Source organism: Egretta garzetta, unplaced genomic scaffold, assembly GCF_000687185.1.
Source record: "Egretta garzetta isolate BGI_Z169 unplaced genomic scaffold, ASM68718v1 scaffold553, whole genome shotgun sequence".
NCBI lineage: Eukaryota > Metazoa > Chordata > Aves > Pelecaniformes > Ardeidae > Egretta > Egretta garzetta.
Window position 1 is genome coordinate 2,465,910 of NW_009259328.1, and position 20,406 is coordinate 2,486,315.

The 20,406-nt window shown below is 37.9% G+C and overlaps 1 protein-coding gene across 1 annotated transcript in view; it reads right to left on the reverse strand.

The window, feature by feature from the left end:
- Positions 1-20,406, reverse strand: part of SLC6A11 (solute carrier family 6 member 11) — a 106,689-nt gene that overhangs the window by 53,219 nt on the left and 33,064 nt on the right. Inside the window, exon 6 of the mRNA XM_009636644.2 lies at positions 60-194. Coding sequence (XP_009634939.1) covers positions 60-194 — 135 coding nt within the window. The remainder of the gene's footprint in view (positions 1-59; positions 195-20,406) is intronic.

Sequence of the window (20,406 nt, forward strand, 5' to 3'; positions counted from 1 at the left end):
AAACTCTTACACTTTTTCTCAGTCAGAAAGGAAAATAAATACATGGACCATGGTCCTACCTGTGGGTCAGACAGTCGAGAAAGGTCAGGGTACAAGTAGAATTTTATCCCCTCGGAAGCACCTGGTAATGTTACTCCACGAATCAGAAGAATCATCAACATGATATAGGGGAATGTGGCCGTTACATATACAACCTAGCAAGAAGAAGCAAACATTAGGAAAACATTTTCTTCCAAATGCAACAAAACACCTCTTTTCCACCTCCATTTTGCTATTACATAAAAAAAGCAAATCCTCTTCTGGAGGAAAATTGCTTCTGATGCCCTTGTTTGTGCAGGTGAATTTTGTCCTCCAAACATGTTCTTGTGTAAACTATTTATGTATTGCAGGAAAGGTCAACACTTTTTATAGAGATTGGAAACTTCTGTTTAAGTATATTATTTACTCTCTCATTATAACAGGTGACCAGATACTGTACTGTAGTGTACCTGTACGCTGTACCACATACTATTCCAAACACACATACAGGGAAATTGACTCATAACAGCAAGTAATTAGTTGCATTATAGGTATTCTATCACAACACATGCAACGAATTCTCAGTCACATAGTAATTACTAAATTGTCATCTCATAAGAGTGCTTTGCCTGCATGTTTGCGTTTGAGGAATAAACATTTCATCAAGCCTAAAGTTAAATGCTGTGTATATCTCCTTGCTATTTGCTATAGTACCCTTATCAGGCAAAGCACCTTCAGGCAAGACTTCTGAAGTCCTCAAGCCCAGCAATTTCTGTTTTCCCATATACAGCCACTTTTTTTTCCAAAATCAGTTTGCTCTGTACATGGGGAACAACGGAGCTTTTCTGGAAACTTGCAAGAAGTCATATTTTCCAAAGGGATCAATTCTGCTCAATTTTTCCATTTTACAATCACAAACCTGAGAGCAGTATATAGCTATTCAAACTTGGAGATGGATTCAATGATAAATTCCAGGTCAAAATCAGTATTTCCTTTAGGTAATAACGTACTTTAAACTTAACTCTTCATAATTCTCTATAGCCATTTCTGGCTGTGCAAAGTAGGTATAAAATATCCTAATACCCAGTGATACTCTTATACATCTGCCTTGCACAAGTCAAAATCATTTAAGCTGCAAGAATGGGGAAAATAATTTGGTGAAAAATATAACCTGTATAACCCTGAAAAATATGCATTTTAAATTCAAAATTTCATTACCTGTCTCATGGCTATGTAAATTAAAGAGATACATCAGAGAATACACCCATGAAAGTATTCTCAAAAACATTTTCATGACTAACAAACTGAATTTTTATTTTCAGACCGTGCTGAGTATTTAACCCCGAACATGAAATCATCTAGTGCATGCTTCAGCTGGTACAGTCAGAAATGAAGGAACTTAAAATCACATGGCAGCTCTTCAAATATGTCCAGCTGCCCCAGGACATATTCAGACACTTCACTCTCACTGACTTTAACAGGAGGTAAGCATCTATATACCTTTCAGGTGTCTTATTCCTTTTGAAAACACAAGCCATGATTTTCCCAGGAAATGGAGACAACCGTTATACTCCTATAGGTCTCAGAAGCCTGAATTGATGACTTCTTAGGTCAAGAAAATGCAAAATGGAAAACTTTACCCCAGTGCTTACATTTATTATCGTTGAATATTGGTGGAAATGCAAACTGATATGACTGGCTGAGTTCAAATAGACCTTGTCTCAAAGAGACTGCTTTCCACATGTAGGTTTCAAATAGAAAGTTAGTTCATGAGAAGTCAGTTAATGAGAAGTAAAAAAGAAACACATGGAATGGACGTGGTTCTGCTCTGTGTCTTACATTTGGGTGGAAAGGACAGAGTAGCCAGCAACTGGTTTTCATGCTTCTGTATTTAATTCTTTGCCAGCTATTCTTCTCTACTTCTTTTAAATCAATAGTTGTGTTTAATAGAGGATTGTCAGCAGACATATACATTTGATGACATGGGAAGTATTGCACCTGAATATTTGTTATAGCATTAAAGAATAACATCTCATTGCATCATGCTTCATTAACTATACTGGTTTGCAGCCTGCTGTCTTGTGCATCCTGCTGCTGCCTTTTTACATCAGTAAACAAATTGCAGTTTTGTAGAGGCATATTTCTTTCCAGGTTCTTTTGGGTGTATTTTCTCACTCAGCTCCATCAAGGAAGAGCTGAAACCACTCATCCCTATGCCCAAGAGAGTCAGGTAAAGGTACCCTTGTACAATAGTCTGTAATCCTGCAGCAGCCATCCAGGCTGGTATACTTCACAGTTTTCTGCTTAATTTTGTGGTGGCGTGCTCCCCCCACACCTGACCTTTTCCTGTAACCCTGCGCAAGAGATAAGCACCCATGGCAGTCATGATAGATGCATCTGGTTGTGATGGATGCACTCCACTCAAAATGGATTTGGGGGAGACAGCCTAGGGCTAACTGTGTGATGCGCCCACCTAACCACAGTGCTGGTCAATGTCCAACTCCAGCCAAATTTAGAAGAAACTTAACATCTGTAGTCAGTATGTAAACATGACTAGGTGTCAATCATCTTATCCCCCTAAATAGTGAGTGGCCCAAGAGCCCTTGGAGGTCTCGTGCATGGCAGCGGGCTGCATGCCAGGATCTCCCCTTGAGCAGGGACACCTCTCAAGGTTACTCCTTGAGGTTGAAAGATTCCTTGCAACAACAGATTTGTGGTAAGTAGCTAAATTTGAAATCTTGGATAAGTGATATAAAAGATTGATTGTGCATATATAATCCTTTAGACATAAACCATTGACCAAGTCTGGGACCAGGATTGGATCCAGTCACACCTAGACTCCTCTCGTGAGGGAGTTTAGAAAGCAAGGGGGGGCCTTTCTGAGCCTCATGACTCAACGGGAGGGTCTCTCTGACAGTTTTGTCTGACCTTGTCCTCTAGTAGCAAATAACCAAGTGTAACTTGCCACTGAATCTTGCTAAACTACCGTCACATTTACCATGGAATCTTGTTAACTCACTGGTTTATATCAATAAACTGTATTTTTTTTGCCTCTCTCTCACTCCATCCGTGACAGCTTTTCTGAATGCCTTCCACAGCCCATCCACACGTATTAACATTACTGCAAGCACTAGAACCACAACCTCTAGCATACGTTTTTATCATGAGGATAGCTGTGCCTCAGCTTTAGAGGAATGAGAACTCTTCTTCCTTTCTGGTTACCACGCAGTAAGATGATTATATATAGAGAGAGCACAATTGGCTCACTATTTCTGGCAATACTCATGCAGATATCCAGAACAACAATGAAAGAGATACCAAGGACGCATGTGTGAGAAAGATACACCCTTCCTGACCCAATTGACACTGTTGACAATTTTTTGGTGTTAGTACTCACACAGCTAATGAGGCTGCTAAAACTGCAAGCTTCTTCTGTACTGCAACAGGTATGTGTACTGTGTTCAGACAGAGGAGAGAAGGCCACCGCTTGTAAGACTTGTTCGAGTCTCCCAACACGTTGAGCCACTTAATTGCATTGCACCCAGTGCATCAGTTGCTCATTTTATGATGCTTCTCGAGAGCTCATGAGGTGAGGAAGCTCTGGGCATTTTAGAAATCAAGTGCCATTATTAGTATCATCATCACATTCGTAGGAATTAAAAGTTTCCTGAATTGTTTTCTTTTCTTTCAACATGTCAAACCTCTCTGAATATAAATGTGAACACAACTGTTTCTAATTACACTGCATCCTGTTTTAATGGAGTTTAATTGCTTGGTATGCTAATTTGCATTCCAATGCTCAAAATGCTTTTTTTTAAACCCTTGTCAGAGCAATGCCAGTGTTTAAGCAGTTGGAAACAAAATAAAAGTTTCTGGCAGGCTTGTTTTTGCACCAAGTTCTCCTATTACAATATAATTGAAAGACAAATTTACAAAGATATTTAGACATACAAGTATGTAGAAAGGCACCTACAGGGACGTCTAACAGCTCTTAAGCATACTTAGGTGCTTGAAAGTACATTAGGACCAAAGATCCTCAGAACAGATGTTTCATTGACTGCCATGAACTTTAAGTACCAAAGTATAGGAAGGTAGTTAAGTACCAAGTACTGGAGCTTTAAATACCAAAACCTTAAGAGGCTTAGATGCCTATATCACTCAAGGTTAGTTATAAAGCTATCTAGGTATCTATGCAGTGATTTCACAACCAAGGCACCATAAAGATGTTGAGAACTGAACTAGCTTCCTGTTTGCATCATGCATTTTCATACCTAAGTATCTTTAAAGCACAAATATAGCACATAGGTTCTAATTGGACTACTGGGACAGTTGAACTTCTTGTCCTACTGATAAGGTGCTTTTCTGAACATTCTGGCCTGATCATGCTGCAGAGGTTCAAATGAAGGTGACTTGGCTTGTGAGAAAATGTAGAAGAAATACATGATAAATCTGTTGAGAATAAGGAAGAAGCCCTGCATGCAATGAATTGAGCCACACCCCCAAAGAAATATAAAAGCCTAAAAATAAAGATTTCTCTGGCTACAGCTACTACAGAACTCAACAGCCTGATGTTCACCCACTATGTCACAGCAGCTTCTTAGCAGAGCAAGTCATGAACAGGAAGTAGTGAACTTGAAACCCTTGCTTGGCTCTTGCTGAAAACACAACTGAACTAGAATTGAGTGAACGAAATACAACTTTCTGAGGCTAGGAAGTTGAGGGGATTCTTTCCTGCAAGCTGTGATATTTGAGCTTGTCTGCACTATAATTAACCAGTCTCATTTTATAAATGGAGTAAATGTGTTTTGTTTCATTTGATGCTTCAGAAAATTACTGGCTTGCTATTCCCCTTCTCCTTAAGTCCTCTATTGCTCCATTAGGCTACAAACACAAGTAGTATCAATGCAAGAATTGCCAGCAATTTGTCTGAACTTAGTACTAGAAAAGTTATGTGGAAAATAAGGCCTGACACCATACCCTGCTCATCCTTATCTTTCATTTAGTTTTCAGCCTACGGGCTAGTCACGTAGCCTATTTATTTAGTGGACACTGAGACCACAGAAAATGAGACTGACAGCACCAACTTCCTTTGCTAAGAGGAGAGCGCTGAGCAAGCTTCAGATCTGAGGCTCTGAGTAACCTGATCTAGTTAGCAGTGTCCCTGCTCCTGAAGGGGGGTTGGACTAGATGACCTCTAGGGGTCCCTTCCAACCCCAAACATTCTATGATTTCTACGATTTCTATCTGTCTACACAGGACAAAAAAAAAAAGAAAAACATGCCCACACTGTATGTACACTCCGGTGTGGAGAAACAGCTTAGGAACCAAAATTTCACAGAGTGATATGACAAGGAAAAAGGGTAATTTTTATCCTACTTTACAGTGTTGATGCAAAAAGCCATATTAGTACAACCATAGAAATCTAATTATCTTACTACCATCTGGTAGCTCTGGTGTCTTCGTAGAGACACTCAGGTACTACCAATTTGGGCATGATTTACATTAAAAAGTTCTACATGCCACAATCAACCCAGCCATCCTGGTTCTACTAATATTTTTCCAGTTTCATAAATTCTGACTTCCCAGATGTTAACAGCAGATGATAACACTATAAAAAAGAGTTTCTTTTCCAACCACCATGATATACTTTGACATTTTCCATGCAGCATTGTTTGAAAAAGTCTTTTGCTGATATGACACTATAGCATCTACAGACATACTAATGACAACTGCAAAGAGATGTTTTCAACATTAATTGGATTTACAAGGAAAGTGGTATAAAACTGTATAAAGGAATGACAGCTGATTCACAAGTTCTTAAACAGTGTGTCAAAAGGGGAAAAAGAAATCTAGATCTGCCTACATTTTAAAGCTAAAATTTTATATGCAGAAAAAGACACTAAACCAAACCCCCAACTAAATACCAGATGAGTGGATTTGTATGATGTATGATTGGGAGGGTGGGCAGGAGATAGAAAAATCAGTCATTTTGCTGATTCTATTTTCTGTATGTGCTTCATAGATTTATTCAGCATCATCTGCTGGTTGTCTTGTTTGTTTAACCACAGAAGAAAATTTGCTCCAGAATAATCTTGTGAAATACTAATGAATCATGTCTGAATGCAGACAGTTTTACCTGGAGTACAAAGAAGTTAAGATACCAACAGGTAAGAAAATCTAATGAGATTTGAGAGCTGAGAAATAAGTATGAAAGAGGAAAAATTCACGGGGAATGCAAGATGAGCTACAAAATACGGGCCAGGAGAGGACACTTAATGAAGGTATGCAAGAACCTTATGAAATGTCCACAGATCACCTAAAGCAAAAGATTCTATATGACACAATAACAGCCGAAAGGAATAAACACTTCTAATGCCACATCACACTGAGGTCATTGGCTGGGACACACAGAAATCTCTAGAAGAGCTGTGCAAGTCCTCATTTTCATCCATCTGGTGGTGAAGGCAATAAATAAATAAATAAAAGTCTGATTCAAACTGAAACAGTTTCCTTTATAATGAAATGAAAACTCAACTGCAAAATTCATTTTGAGTCAATATAAAAAAGAAAAAAAACCCACCAAACAAACATTCTATTCCATTTTAGTCTGGCATTCTTTTTACTGAATGGGTGGAAGGGAGATCTCTCTCAACTGAAAAATGCTTTAACAAGCCAAAGTCATTACTCATAAGCTTCATTTCAATATTAAAAAATGGGTGAAAAATGTGTTTCCTTTTTTTCAGCAAGAATTTTTCTTTACATTGGGTATGACTTTATGAACTTTTCAGCACTTCCCAAATTCCATTTCAACAATATATTCTGTGTTCAAAAAAACTGCCTACCTGTAGTCAAAAGTTACAAATGGAGGGGAAGAAAAACATGGTGGAAGTTTTGACTCAGCGCTGAGGACCCTAGTGCTCTATCAGCCTCTACTGGGCCAATCGAGGAATATGGCTAAAATTGGAAAGCAATGAAAAAGGCAGACCAAGTGCACTGCAGCAGCTCACATTGCTGGCTGAAGTGAGTGAACAATTCACTTAGATGATGAGCTATTTCTCCCCATAAATATTCCTTAAGTGGCATCAAGTTTTCTCAATATGTGTTACTTGAAGTTATTTCCCATCTAATTACCACAGCTGGTTTTGTTTCCAGATTGCCCAGGACCATTGAAATCAAGATCTGTTTTATTTCTGCTAAAATTTCTCTGCAAGCTTGTTAGTTATTTTGATGGGGTCTACAGGCCTCATATTCAATCAATGTACTGCCTAGATCAAATGCAAAGCTAGATGTCCATGTATTTGGGTAAAAATTCCCTAATTTAACAGATACTGTTGCCCCTAAAAATTCATTTGTTAGACTATCAATTGAAACCAAACAGAAATGGTCATAAATATGGCCCAAGAGATTTTAAGACAAATATCTTGCAACATAGCTGTATCTACACTGCAGAACTTCACACCACACCCCCGGCAACACCCCACTTCCTTGGTTATCCCTACTTCTCAACTTGGTGTTTGAATACAATGAGGGTGCAAAACTCTCTACATCTCCTTCGGAAAGAAACCTTGCTATGTGAGTAGAAGGGAGTTTCAGTGATTCTGCAGAGACTGCGCAATCCATACAATTGGAAAACACAGTCTAAGTAGTGCTTCTTGGAACAGAATTTCCCCACTGTGCAGACATAATCAGTAAAGCCCAATCGTGGGGACCGAACACACAGAAGTGCCTATAAAATATCTAGAGACAGTTAATTTTATTACATTATTTAAATCAATTATGTGAGCATCTGCACTTAAGCACTAAATAACGCTAAATGCAGATAACGAGATTCTTTCTTGAACTGACCATATGCATGCACAGCTTAATAATGACCTAATCAAAAAGAATGTGCCAACAGCTTCTAAAAAAGTGGGAATGGTAGTAAGAAACAGGCTGGATCTGGAAAGAATGTCTTTAAATCACACTTCCATATATTTTGAGAATATGTTCCAGTCTGAATAGGCCTTGGTCAAATTCATAGTAAAGTTTGATTCAGAGCATCAAGAGAAGAGACTCACCTTACTCAGATGAAGGCTCATAGGAAACTATATGCCTGGTTACCCTAAGTTTACGCAGTCTACAAATTAACATATAGGTCTATAGTAGCTTTTGGAGACCCTGCTCTGAAGTGTACAGAATTCACTAGTGAATTCACATAACACTAACCTTGCTGGCCTGAACAGGGACACAGCCTGAACTAAGAAACTGTGAGACTGTTAGCCATACTGTTTCATCAATGCTACCACATTTTTGATGTCAGTAAGTGCCAAAGGAGAAGAGCAGGAAGACTTACTTCCTAGATAATTACCTATAGTAAATATAACTTGGAGAAATCTCAGGAACTCAGTGCAATGACTTGCATCCTCCCAGTGCTGCTGTTCCTCAGTCTCCAAAACTATATTGTCCAAAGTCAATATTCATCCTACACTTACCAACTGCCTGAGTGTCTTCAGAGGAATTATGTTAATAAAAAGAGTAAAGGATGCAACAATTCTAAGCACTAACGTGCCTAAGGAGCATGCTATCCATTTCTTAGGAAGTGTACAGGTCACAGAGTTAATATATTCTTAATACACTGCCAATGCAGAAGTTCCAACAGTTGTAAAAACAATATGCCTACATTAATTCTATGAAGCAAGGGGAGGTCTGTAGCATAATTTTCAAATGCAGAAAGTTGCAGAAATCCTTTAGTAAAATGAGCGCTACAACTTGGCAAGCCGATACAGCTCTACCAGTGTAAACACAAAAGAAGCAATCTGATGATAAAAGCAGGGTATTGTCCCTAGTACCTATAGTGTGGTAAGGATTTTTTGTTTTCCTTAGGGGGAGAGGGGGTTGGGTTTGGGTGGTTTTTTTACCCTGAATGAATGTAAATTAATATCCTCTTGTTTCATCCCCACCATAAATGGACCAGCCCCGAACTAGAATAGCAAATGAAATAATGGTATCCTATAACTATAATATCTAAAAGAATAATGTTAATTTATTGTTTTGGTTTAACATTCAAGTGCACAAAGAGGAAGACCTGGTTGTGGGCAGGGAGATGAAGACTGATAGGGAGGAAGCAAACCTCAGCATCTTGGCTAAGCTCATTACTGCAAGCAAAAGTGTTTAAGTAGAGCTCCCATCAAGTAGGGAATTTGCAGAGCCACAAATATCTCAAAATCAAAGACTGCTTTTTAATCAAGTAAAAGTCAACTTTAAAAATCAATCAGGAAGAATTTTAAATATAAATTAGGACTAATTAATCAACTGAGGGTGTTTTTCATTTTGAAAAGGTCTTTAAAAAGTTCAAGCTTTTATAAGTCAAAGCTGTTCCTTTTAAGAACCTCCTAGGATTTCCAGACTACTGAATACCATCTAGTTTGCCTTTATACACAAGTGGGATACTGATATTAGTTACATATAAGCAGAGAAACCAGAATTTTGCTTAAAAAACATTTAACATGGGATGACTATTCTGATATAGGACAATCCCATTTCCATGAAAATAATTTACAGCAGGTCAGATTTATCCCATACTAGCACCCGAATTTCCAGTTTTATTACTGAAATTACACAGGCAGAAATGGGGGACCAATAAGGCGCTAAATGAATTTGATTGCTTAGCTACTCTAGACATGCCTTCCAGCTCTCACTGAAGGCACCAGTCAGTAGGTTCTGACTATTCTAAAAATGTTTAACCTGTAAAGCAAATGAAGATGCAAGGCTCAGAACAGGACAGGAGATGATTTTCCTGTCACCGCCAAATTTGTAAGATCTTAAATCCACACTGGCACTGCAGCCAGCGTATAAGAAGTCATCAAATAAATACATGACTACATTAGAAATGTTAAATAGTTGCAAATATTAAAACTGTGAAACATCAATACAATAAGAATTAGGAATCTCCCTAGAACTTTGCAACAAAACTAGTCACACATGATCCTGTTTTTGACATGTAGCCTATCAATCTTCCAAGCACTCAAGCAGATAAGTCATTTAGAGGTGGCCACTAACGTATCAGTCAATTCTGCACAGTCTTCTGAGAGTACCACAGCATTATTTAATCTTGTGCAGTAAATGCTGGGAAAAAAGTGATTTGTAAACAAGCAGGCAAAAAAGGCATCCCTATGACACTCATACCTCTTCTTTCTTTTTATAATTTTTGTTATCATCAAAATGTCTTGTGTATTAGACTAGGTGACCTTTAAAGGCCCCTTCCAACTGAAGCCATTCTATGATTCTATTGGGAGGTTCAGAACATTTATAGGATAACAAAGAGCTTATCATTTATTATTGAAAAAGGTGTGTGTTTGCCTACCCACAGGACAATAGACAAATTTCTATCATCCACTGAGGAATACTGGCCCTTATCACCATGGTGACAGCTGAGAGATGTATTCACCATAAAGCATCTGCAATAGTACTTGTGTATTAAGTATAATAATTATAACAGAAATATAATAAATAGCCTTACCACCTAAATTAACAAGCATCCTTATCGTCCAGACCCTAATTCTCCATATTTCCATTCCCTATAGCTACTATATCTATTATAATGCAGTTAGTCACACCTTTATTTTACTTCAAGGCTTATTGCACTGTAGCTTCCCTACTAAATAGCCTCTGAATCTAGCCCCTAAATCACCTCAAGGCTGACTTGTAGGACACTGATCTGACAGCATGCTGTAATTTAATTGTGGTTATGAGCTGTGTTTCAGTCTGAGAAGAGGTGACACGATGCATAGGAAAAATGAAGGAAATCACACAGTAAAGACACTGGGCTGCAAGACGGTGTGACTGAAAAAGTATGTTACTGCCACAAATTTATTTTTCTATCTTAGGCAAATGCTTTGATCTCTCTGCTCTGCCATCATCCCTTCAGTTCAACAGCGATCTCTGTCTGTTATGCGGATATAAAGGTAAGCTCTTCAGGGAAGAGAGGCATCTCACTGTGTTCATCCAAGACTTGGTACACTGAGATTCTAACCTCAGTAAGGCACTCCAGGAACAAGTGACATACAAAATGAACCACAAAAACACGTACTGACCTGAACTATGGTTAGTTATCTCAGATAGCAATGAACACATTTTATGACCACAAGAAATAACTCAAAGAAGTTATTACAGTTAATTCTTTGTGTCAGACTGTAAGGCACTGCCTTACACTTTCTACATATGATACATCAAGCTTATACAGGATGTTTTGCAGTTCTTTTCTTTTTTAACCACACAAATTTTTTCAATTGCTGAGCAGCAGAAGTGAATAGCGGGTACATGGCAGCCAGCTTACTTCTCAGGGATGTGTTTTAGTTACCAACATAGCACCAGTAGCTGCCTGAAACTGCCTTTGTTGCTCTTGTAGCAATTTATTTCATTAAGCTTTCCCATTCTTAAGACTGACTTTGGATTCAATCCATGTTAATTGACACTGGGGTGGTATACAGAATTGAAGTTTGTAAATCTCACAAGAACAGCCTTGTAAACAAAACTTCTACTACAAAGACATATTTACATTGTAGATAAAGCCAAAAATCTGGCCTATGCCGACTGCAGATACTGAAGAATCTGCCTTCCCACTGGCAGGAATTTGATGTAATACTAACCTTTGCATACAGTGCCAGGGGGATGGATACCTATAAACTGCTTTGTAAATTGCTAAGAACGAGCCAATCTTGAAGCTTCAGAGACAAACTGCCTGTGTGAGAATAGGGGATTATATCTATTCTACTTCAGCTGAAGAAATATGAAATTGAAACATCACTAAGAGTATCAGTGCTATAAATGGATACCAACTCTCACGTTTCTGTATTTGAGTTGAGGGACCAAGGAGATAACTTGTATGCTCTTGCTGAAGCAAAGGTGCAAGTAATGTTCCAAATATGCAAACTAGGATCCAATAAAAGCAGTATCTTTAGTTACTGCTATACACACAAAGAGACTAGGACATTGACAACCACACAAATATTTTTGTAAAAAGCTTCATAAAACCTTCAAACCTTCAAACCAAGTTAGAAATCACAAGCAGTGTGTCATGCACCTGAAGGAATAACATCCTAGCCCTGACACATGTGCATCAACAATGATCACAGTAAACAGAACTACTTATATTTTGGCTCCTGTTTGATGTTCTTACGTATGGCATTGTTCACTTTTTTTTTTAATGGGTCAGTGTATTTATTTTTGATAATGGACCTGGTAAAATCAGTGGAAAAAATAAATCTGTATGTGTTACCTTTAGCCATTCAATGCATTTCTCCTATAGAGAAATGTTAAACTGTGCCTTTTGGCTTCACCTTTTAATTTTTCAGCAAATTTCACTGCATTACCACTGCAAATACCACAGCTGGCCTTCCACCCTCTGCCCCCCCCCCCCCCCCCAAAAAAAAAAAACAACATGCGCCCAGAGCTGTCCTTCAGTGCACTGAAACACACTTTTGACTTACTTGGGCTGCGGACCAGGGCTTAGATCCAGTCTAAGTTAAGTATTCATATAAAAGTGGATCTCTGCTGTTAAGATACAGCTGGGAAGGAATGAACTCATAAAGATACAATTCTGATTTAAGTTTACTATTTGATACTTTCCCCAGCTGCCAAACAGAAGTTTGAGAAAACCACTGAGAGGCACAAAAATCTCCTTTATTAACAAATCCGAGGTGTCCTTAAATGCTCAGCGCACTGGAGAGCGAAAAGAAGTATCGCAGTAGCTGTTTTAAAACCTCACACAGAGGCGGATAGCAGGAACTCTGCATGCATCTCATGAATGTTCTACTTTCCCCCTTTGAATACAGAGATCAGTCTTGGACAGAGTGTTAAAGCCTTGCCATGAAGGGCTATTCTTTGCTATTACTTTAGGCTAAAACAAAAGACACTTCAGGAGATACAATCATTGCTGTCTAGTTCCTTTTCCTGGGCTCCTACAATAGGCCCCAGTTCTTTTTTTTTTTTTTTTTTTTTTTCTTCTTCCACACATCTTTCTCTTATTTTTTTCTTCTGTCCTTTTACCCTTTCTTTCTGCCTCATTGAATCCATTAAGACCTTTATATAGACTGCTATTGAGAAATAAATTTTCTCCAGGACTAGTGACTGAGTCTTAACTGCTGGCAAGCAAGGCTTAACTCCTTATAGGAGTGCAGAGAAAATGATGGGTGAGAAGTATGAGAAGTCCATCTCTCAATTTGGGGTCTTCGAGCACACTGGATACCTTGCAGCATCTTGCTGGCAATCAGCTCAAGGAAAAGGAACATCCTAATCCTAGCAGTTTTCCCACCTCTTTCACACATTAGTCTTGATACACTGAGTTATCTTCCTGCTCGTATTTTCAACCAGATCAATATAATCTTTCCAATTATTTTCCTTACTTTAGGTCCATATGCCAGTCCTTTTTGTGCAAGTGTAATTCAGAAGGCATTCTGACATCAACAGAGATGCGCTGCTATGAGAGGTATAAAATTGGATCCTCTCCCAATTAACACAAAATTATCCACAGTCACAAACATAAGAACTATTCAGCTCTGCCAACAGTGTGATAAACTATTTCAAAGACACTAAAGCTGGATTCAAACCGAATGCACAGCAGTCTACCCCAGAACCAGAACAGACCCGTGTGTAAGCTGAAAACCCCACCACTCTGGGGTTATAAACTAGGTTTTATACAGGTGCACAGTGCAAGAGAAGCAAGGGAGCTACAGAGGGGCCAAGCAGAGACCTGTCTGAGGGCAGAGAAAGAAAATCAACCTATGGCCCTCCCTAGCATAAGAAAAGAGGTTCATGTACAAACAGGCCAGCTTAAGCAGGTGTATGCAGGCTGGCACAGAAGCTGCTGGCCCTCCGTACCTTTTTTGTGGTGGGAAGCTCTGTTGGGTCAGTCTTTTGCCATGGGGGTACATTCTGACAGTGACGGCCTTGGCAGTTGATTTGCAAAAATCTAAGGCTTGGAACGAAGGGGAAAAGCCATCAAATCTTGAAGCTCTGAGTAGCGGCTACATAAAATTGAAAACATCTCAACTTTCTGAGAACCACACAAATAATTCATAAAATATAAAGAAATATGAGTGGGGTGGGGGGTGGGGGTGGGGTGGTGAGGTGAAAAATAATTTACTGTTAATATGCCCTCTATTGTTTCCAGCCTGGATAATGAAGTTTTCGGGGGGGGATGAACAGTGAACCATCCATAAATCATCCTTCACTCCCCAGCACTGCAAATGCAGGTGGAGGAGGGAGCATGCCTATGTGTAGGGTCCAGTAGTGGGCGATGATGCTACACTCAGCCAGCCAGAGCCCAACAGCTTACATTCTGCATTTTAAACTGTTCACACAAATTCTGGGGGTTTCCTCAACAGAAAAAAAACCAAAAAATAAAATGTAACCAATAGTTAAGTAACTTTTTTTTTTTTCTGGTAATGCACAGCAAGAAGTTTGATTTTTTTGGAATAAACTCTCAACAGCTCAGAGGTCTGTTTCGTGTTGAACTATTCGGGCCTATTTGAACTGCAACCTGGGACAGGAGGTCTTCAGAAGCACTACAAAGTGAAAAAAACTAGGGCTCTACACCTTTAGTTAAACCTCACTAAAACACGGATGCTAATTAAGTATACTTTAGTACACGTCATTGGCCATCTTATTTATTCATTATAAATGTTCTTATGGTTTTCAGCGATTGTTTCCTGCCCATCACATTCACAGATTAACGATGTCAAAACTACTTACCAAGTCATTTTTCTATTATTGTTAATAGGTCTATGTCAAGATGCCCCAGTCAAACAGGCTCTACCTTACTGTTTTCTCTTATCTCTAGTTTTTTAACACATAGAATTAATATAGAGTTCCATAAAATTTCTGGACAATTTACACTTAAATGGCCCTTCACCGTGTTCAGCTCGGCAAATCAAACTGATTAGTGGAACTAATTAAGAATCGAGTAACAGTGCAGCATTGGGAAGGACAAAGGCAGTTACAAAATGAATTTCACTAAGTCAAGCTTAAGACTCTCATACATATCACAGCTACAAAATGCACTTAGCAGCCTTTACAAGACTCTTGTCTAAATTTTACAAGCAAAGCTTAAAAAAACCCACTCAAACCAGGAGAAATCTGGGAGTCTGTATGGAATCTAATGAAGTTTGCCAAACATAAAATTGAGAATGAGACAAGCTCCCATCAGAACCATTAAGCAGAAAAGAACTATGGAGAACATTACAGGTTAAGACACTATGCACATACACAGGAAAAAGAAATTCAATAGTGTAAGAGTAAAATAACAAATTACACCATCACACATATTCAACCCAATATTCTGCTTACTCATTGTAGGTAAAACAGTACTACTGCTCCTTTAAGAAAAGAAACTTCTCTGCTTTGCTAAGGCGTTTTTAAGTTTTCCAACAATGTCATGGCAGAAAGTGAAATACTTGAATGAATAATGACAGTGACAAGTAAAAAGCAAAAAAAGTCCAAGTGCCTCATAATTTTATGTTTATAACTACATCACCAAGAAAGCTTGCAAGTTCATGTCTAATAATTTGCAGTTCATCACTGCAAACTAGTTTCTTATTCGAACAGTATCCTTTTCAGAGATGCACTGCATAGTATGAGGCTATCCAATGATAAACTAGCAGAAAAGTCATAAATGTTTCATGAGGAGATACCATGTAATCATTAACGCATTATTTTAGCTTTTGACTTGCAGGACTATTTAATTAAACATCTTAGACAATTCATGTTTATGTACAGAGAGTAGCTATATCAGTACTTTTTCTTATATAGCACTTAAACAGATGTGAGCACAGCAATACCTTTCAGCAATGCTTCCTGTGCTACAGTTAAGAGAGTGCCTACAGACTGAAAACGGGTAGCGAGTGATAAAGAGAACCATATTAATGTCTTTTAGTGTGTTTTCAAGTCAAAACTTGATGAGAAATGTGCAAGACATTTTCAAAGTTGACTATGATCTGGAAAACCAAGCAAATTTGTTTTAGAGCAACATCCAGACCTTTTTACAGGGCACACAGCCTCTTAGCTCTGGGTCTACTCCTCTAGATTGTTTTGTAGACACTTGATACCTATGAGCGTTGATGCTTTCTGCATGTTCTTGTGTTGAGTCAGGACAACACTCCTGACCTTACCTTTCATTATCACCCTCTATTTTTATTAGCCTCTCCTCCTGTTGTAGTCTTAAAAGTATCTCAAAAGGAGAGACAGCATAAAGTTAACACAGTCTAAGATATGTATAAAGTTAACACATATCCAGGATATGTTGAACTTCAGGAAGCTCAACAGAAAGAGTAGAAAAGGATTAAAAGATTCCAAAGTCAGAATCAGAATGGTGATTATTGAAGCCTATCTGTGATAAATAAATTAGTTCCAGAAAAATTTGAAGAACAGACTCTCATGAAATTTGACCCTCTTCCAGATGATCCTGAAACAATGTGAGGATTTCTCATCACGTATTTGCCAGCAGCTAACGGAGAAGTACAAAACAGCATGGAAGAACTATTTGGATTTGGCTCTGGCAAAATAATAGAAGTATAGTCTTTATGATACTAATGAGAACTCATTCAAAAAGACCTCAAAAATATAAGAGTCTTGTTCTTAGTGGTCATACAAGCAGTGCGATATTCTAATGCTAAATAACACAAAAATCTTGAAGGTACACAACAATGTTCTTTTAACAATTCATATCAGAAAATGCTGACTTTGTGTTGAGTCATAAAATGACAAAACCTGACCTACAGTTTTACAACAGACATTAATCTTCTTTTTGTTTACTAACTGTTTCCCAGACCAAAAGCAATTTTCCTCCAGCTATCCAGATTTTTTTCAAATGAGTGTTACCCAGACAAATTATATCAGAAATGCACTTATTAGTGTTACCTAAATTTCTTTATGGAAAGATTTCAGAGAACAAATTGGAATGCACTGTAAATCTGAATACAGTTTACTATTTTGTAAGGAACAAACTTTTTCTGTTGTGTGGGTTTTTGTAACCAAACCATTATTTAATAATGTATTCTGTTGCCATAGAATCCGTGGCAAAGCAAATAAAATGGTTTGAGGTACAAATTCATATGGCAATATTATATGTTACGAATATTCTGTAAGATGGAAGCTGTCTTTTTGGCAATGCTTATCTATAATATCCTTTAGCAGACCTGTTGAAATCTTCAGCAGATTTTGCAATATTTGTTCATTAGGTCGAACTCTTCACATTAAGACTGAAAGGGTCTTAGCTTGATTTTCCAAGAAGTGTAAAAGATACTGCATATGGACAAGGGCAGTTTATGGCATTTATTACACATCAAATACCCACTGCCTAAACCAGGATCCAAATCTGTTGGTCATTATTATATTAGTTTCTCTTTTACAAGGAGTTTGCTTTTTTCTTTGTGACTTGCTTGCAAATATAAGATATCACACTTAAAAATGCAAAGCTGGGGCATGGTAAAATGTTCTAATATCCATGCAAGACTGCAGGTTGCTTTTTGACACTTTTGATTTAACCCTTCCTCATCTTCAGAGCGGGCAGTAGTAGTGCTCTTTTATACAGCACAGAGAACAGAAGCACATCATGCACTGATATTACAAAGACATGAGCAAGTTTGATCAGTTGTCCCATGGCTGCATGACATACTGTATGCTGATTAGCTGCCACTCCCATTCATGAAGAGGCCAGTGATGCTGACAAGGAAAGAAAGACTCAAGAAAAAAAATAGTCCAGCTATTAACTTAGCTTATTAATACAGAAGTATTTTCAAGTCATTTTGTGTGCATGAATAATTGCAGGCAGTCAAACCCATGCTAAGTAGTAAGACAGATGATATAAAAATGTATTTTAATCAGGAGCAGATGACAGAAACATAACAAGCTAAGCGAAAAAAAAAAGCATAATTCACTAACAAAATTAAACAGGAAAAAAGTAATTAATAAATGACTCGTATCATGAGGACAATTAAGCATTGGAATATGTTGCCCCAGGACATGCGAGATCTCTGTCCTTGGAGGTTTTTAAGATGCAGCCAGTCAAAGCACTGAGAAAACTGTTCTGAGTTCTGTGTTGATCCTTTTTTGACCAAGAGGCTGGACAAGAGAATTCCCAAGATCCCTTCCAACCTGTACAATTTTGTGATTCTATAAAACCACTTACCTGACAGGGTTCCAAACTAACAATATCAGCACCAGACAATGTGTTGATGCATTCAAAAAGTAAGCAAGATGGTTGAACGGAAAAGGAATGGACGGATGAATAAAACAGAGACTAAGACGATGCCCTTATATAACTCTTTAAGTCTACCAGCCTCCTCACTTCAAAAGGAATTGTGCAGAAGTTGCTACAAGTGAGGAGTCACTATGAGCTCAGAGGAGTGATTACTATCTGAAAAAAACTACCATACTCTCATTTAAGAAAAAAAAAAAAGAAAAGGAAAAATATTAGGTTTACTTCCTTCAGCAAGCAATTTAGGAAAAACAGATTAGGTGTCCCCGTCTCAAAGTTTAAAGCACCAGGACATTTAGTCAAATTAATAAATGGATAGTAAAGATCCAAAAAAGAACTGATTCCCTGGTATCTGAAAACTTCATTAATGTTATACGAAGATCAAAAATTAGCAAGACTTGGCAACTGTGCAGGTATATACATTATAGAAATACTCAGAATTGTCATAATTAGCAATCAAAAATACTTTGGAAAAATAAGATACTAAACCAAGCCCTAACGATCAGAGTCTAGAATGATACTTTAAAGGTTTAGAAAATTAACTTTATTCAGCCTTCTACATAATTCTTACTCCACCTTTGGAAGCATTTGATGCTAACTAAAAATACTTCTGCATAAGATGGATGTCACGTATTATCAAGCTCAGCAAGTTGCAATATACACGTAACATTATGATGACATTGTCATATTTTTCTCCTTTTGATTTGGGTTTCTTATTCAAAGACCCTGCATTTAGTATACATGCAACATTTTAAGTGTGAAAGCTAGCACACAAATAACTTCAGATCTAAGACTGAATAATTAATGGCAGGAACCTCAGAAAAGGCACAAGTATGTTTCTCCTGAAAGCCACCAGAACCACCTGAAATTATTATAAGACATCTGTTGGAATGGAAACTACAATGTTTTGTGAGAAAGTGATGGCTTTCAAGAACAGTAATGGAAAAGTTTGAAACATCTAGTTGACAGTGTCACAAGCACTTCATTTGGATTTAAACTTTATGTTAGATTTAATATATTTAATACCTTAAAATATTAAATATTCATAATCTGAGTAGATGAGTTCTGTGGTAGTACTAGTTGGAGAATGATGGTTTTATTTTATGACAGCTTTAAAGGCTTGGATTATTTTTTTCACCATGCATTAGGATGCAGAGTAAAAAGAGCCTCTTGAATATTTCACAGAGCACAGCTGTATGAAGATAGTAAGTGTCTCTCTCCCCTTCTCCATTTTGTCTCTTTCCATTTCCCCTGCCTTCTTTCTCTCTTGCTATTCTGTCCCTTCCTTTGAAAATGCTTCCAAAATGTGATAAAAAAAGTTTTCTGCTTTGAATGTGTTCTTTCATTGAAATTATTCAATCCAATTAAAGTATATAGCCTAAAACCACTTTTAAGATCATGATAAAAGTCTAGAAGTCAATTTTAAATGTTTCCTGGAAATGAGCACATAATAAATTCAATCTACTGTGAAGGACTATGATTGGATGAGCTTAAATATGAACTTTCAAAACACCAATATATCAGAAATGGAAACTGCAGCCCAGAAGACTGCTCCATCATCTATACTTCAGAGCATTTCTATACCACCTGACTACTATGTCTCTGTTTAGTTGGTCTGGGAAGGTGGTGAGATGGCACAGATTTCCAGTGACTTTGGCTGTAATAAGTAGCAAATGTAAGAATGTCAAAATTCTTAAAAATACATCTAAAAAGCGAACTTACATCCAGGGAAGAAAGCATCACTGGAAACTAATTGCAATGTCACAAATTCATCTAGTAAAAAGCTTTCCTTACTAATTACAGGAACAGAACTGGAAAAAAAAGAAATTATCAATATTGACTATGAAAGATCCTTACTGCATGTTTTCTGAGAAGCAATGGAACCTCTGCATAGGTAGACTGCCAAATACCACAGTGTCTCCTGAGGAACACAGGAATCATAGAATCATAGAATGTTTGGGGTTGGAAGGGACCCCTAGAGGTCATCTAGTCCAACCCCCCTGCAGGAGCAGGGACACCGCTAACTAGATCAGGTTGCTCAGAGCCCCGTCCAACCTGGCCTTGAATGCTTCCAGGGATGGGGCCTCCACTACCTCTCTGGGCAACCTGTTCCAGTGTTTCACCACCCTCATTGTAAAGAATTTCTTCCTTATATC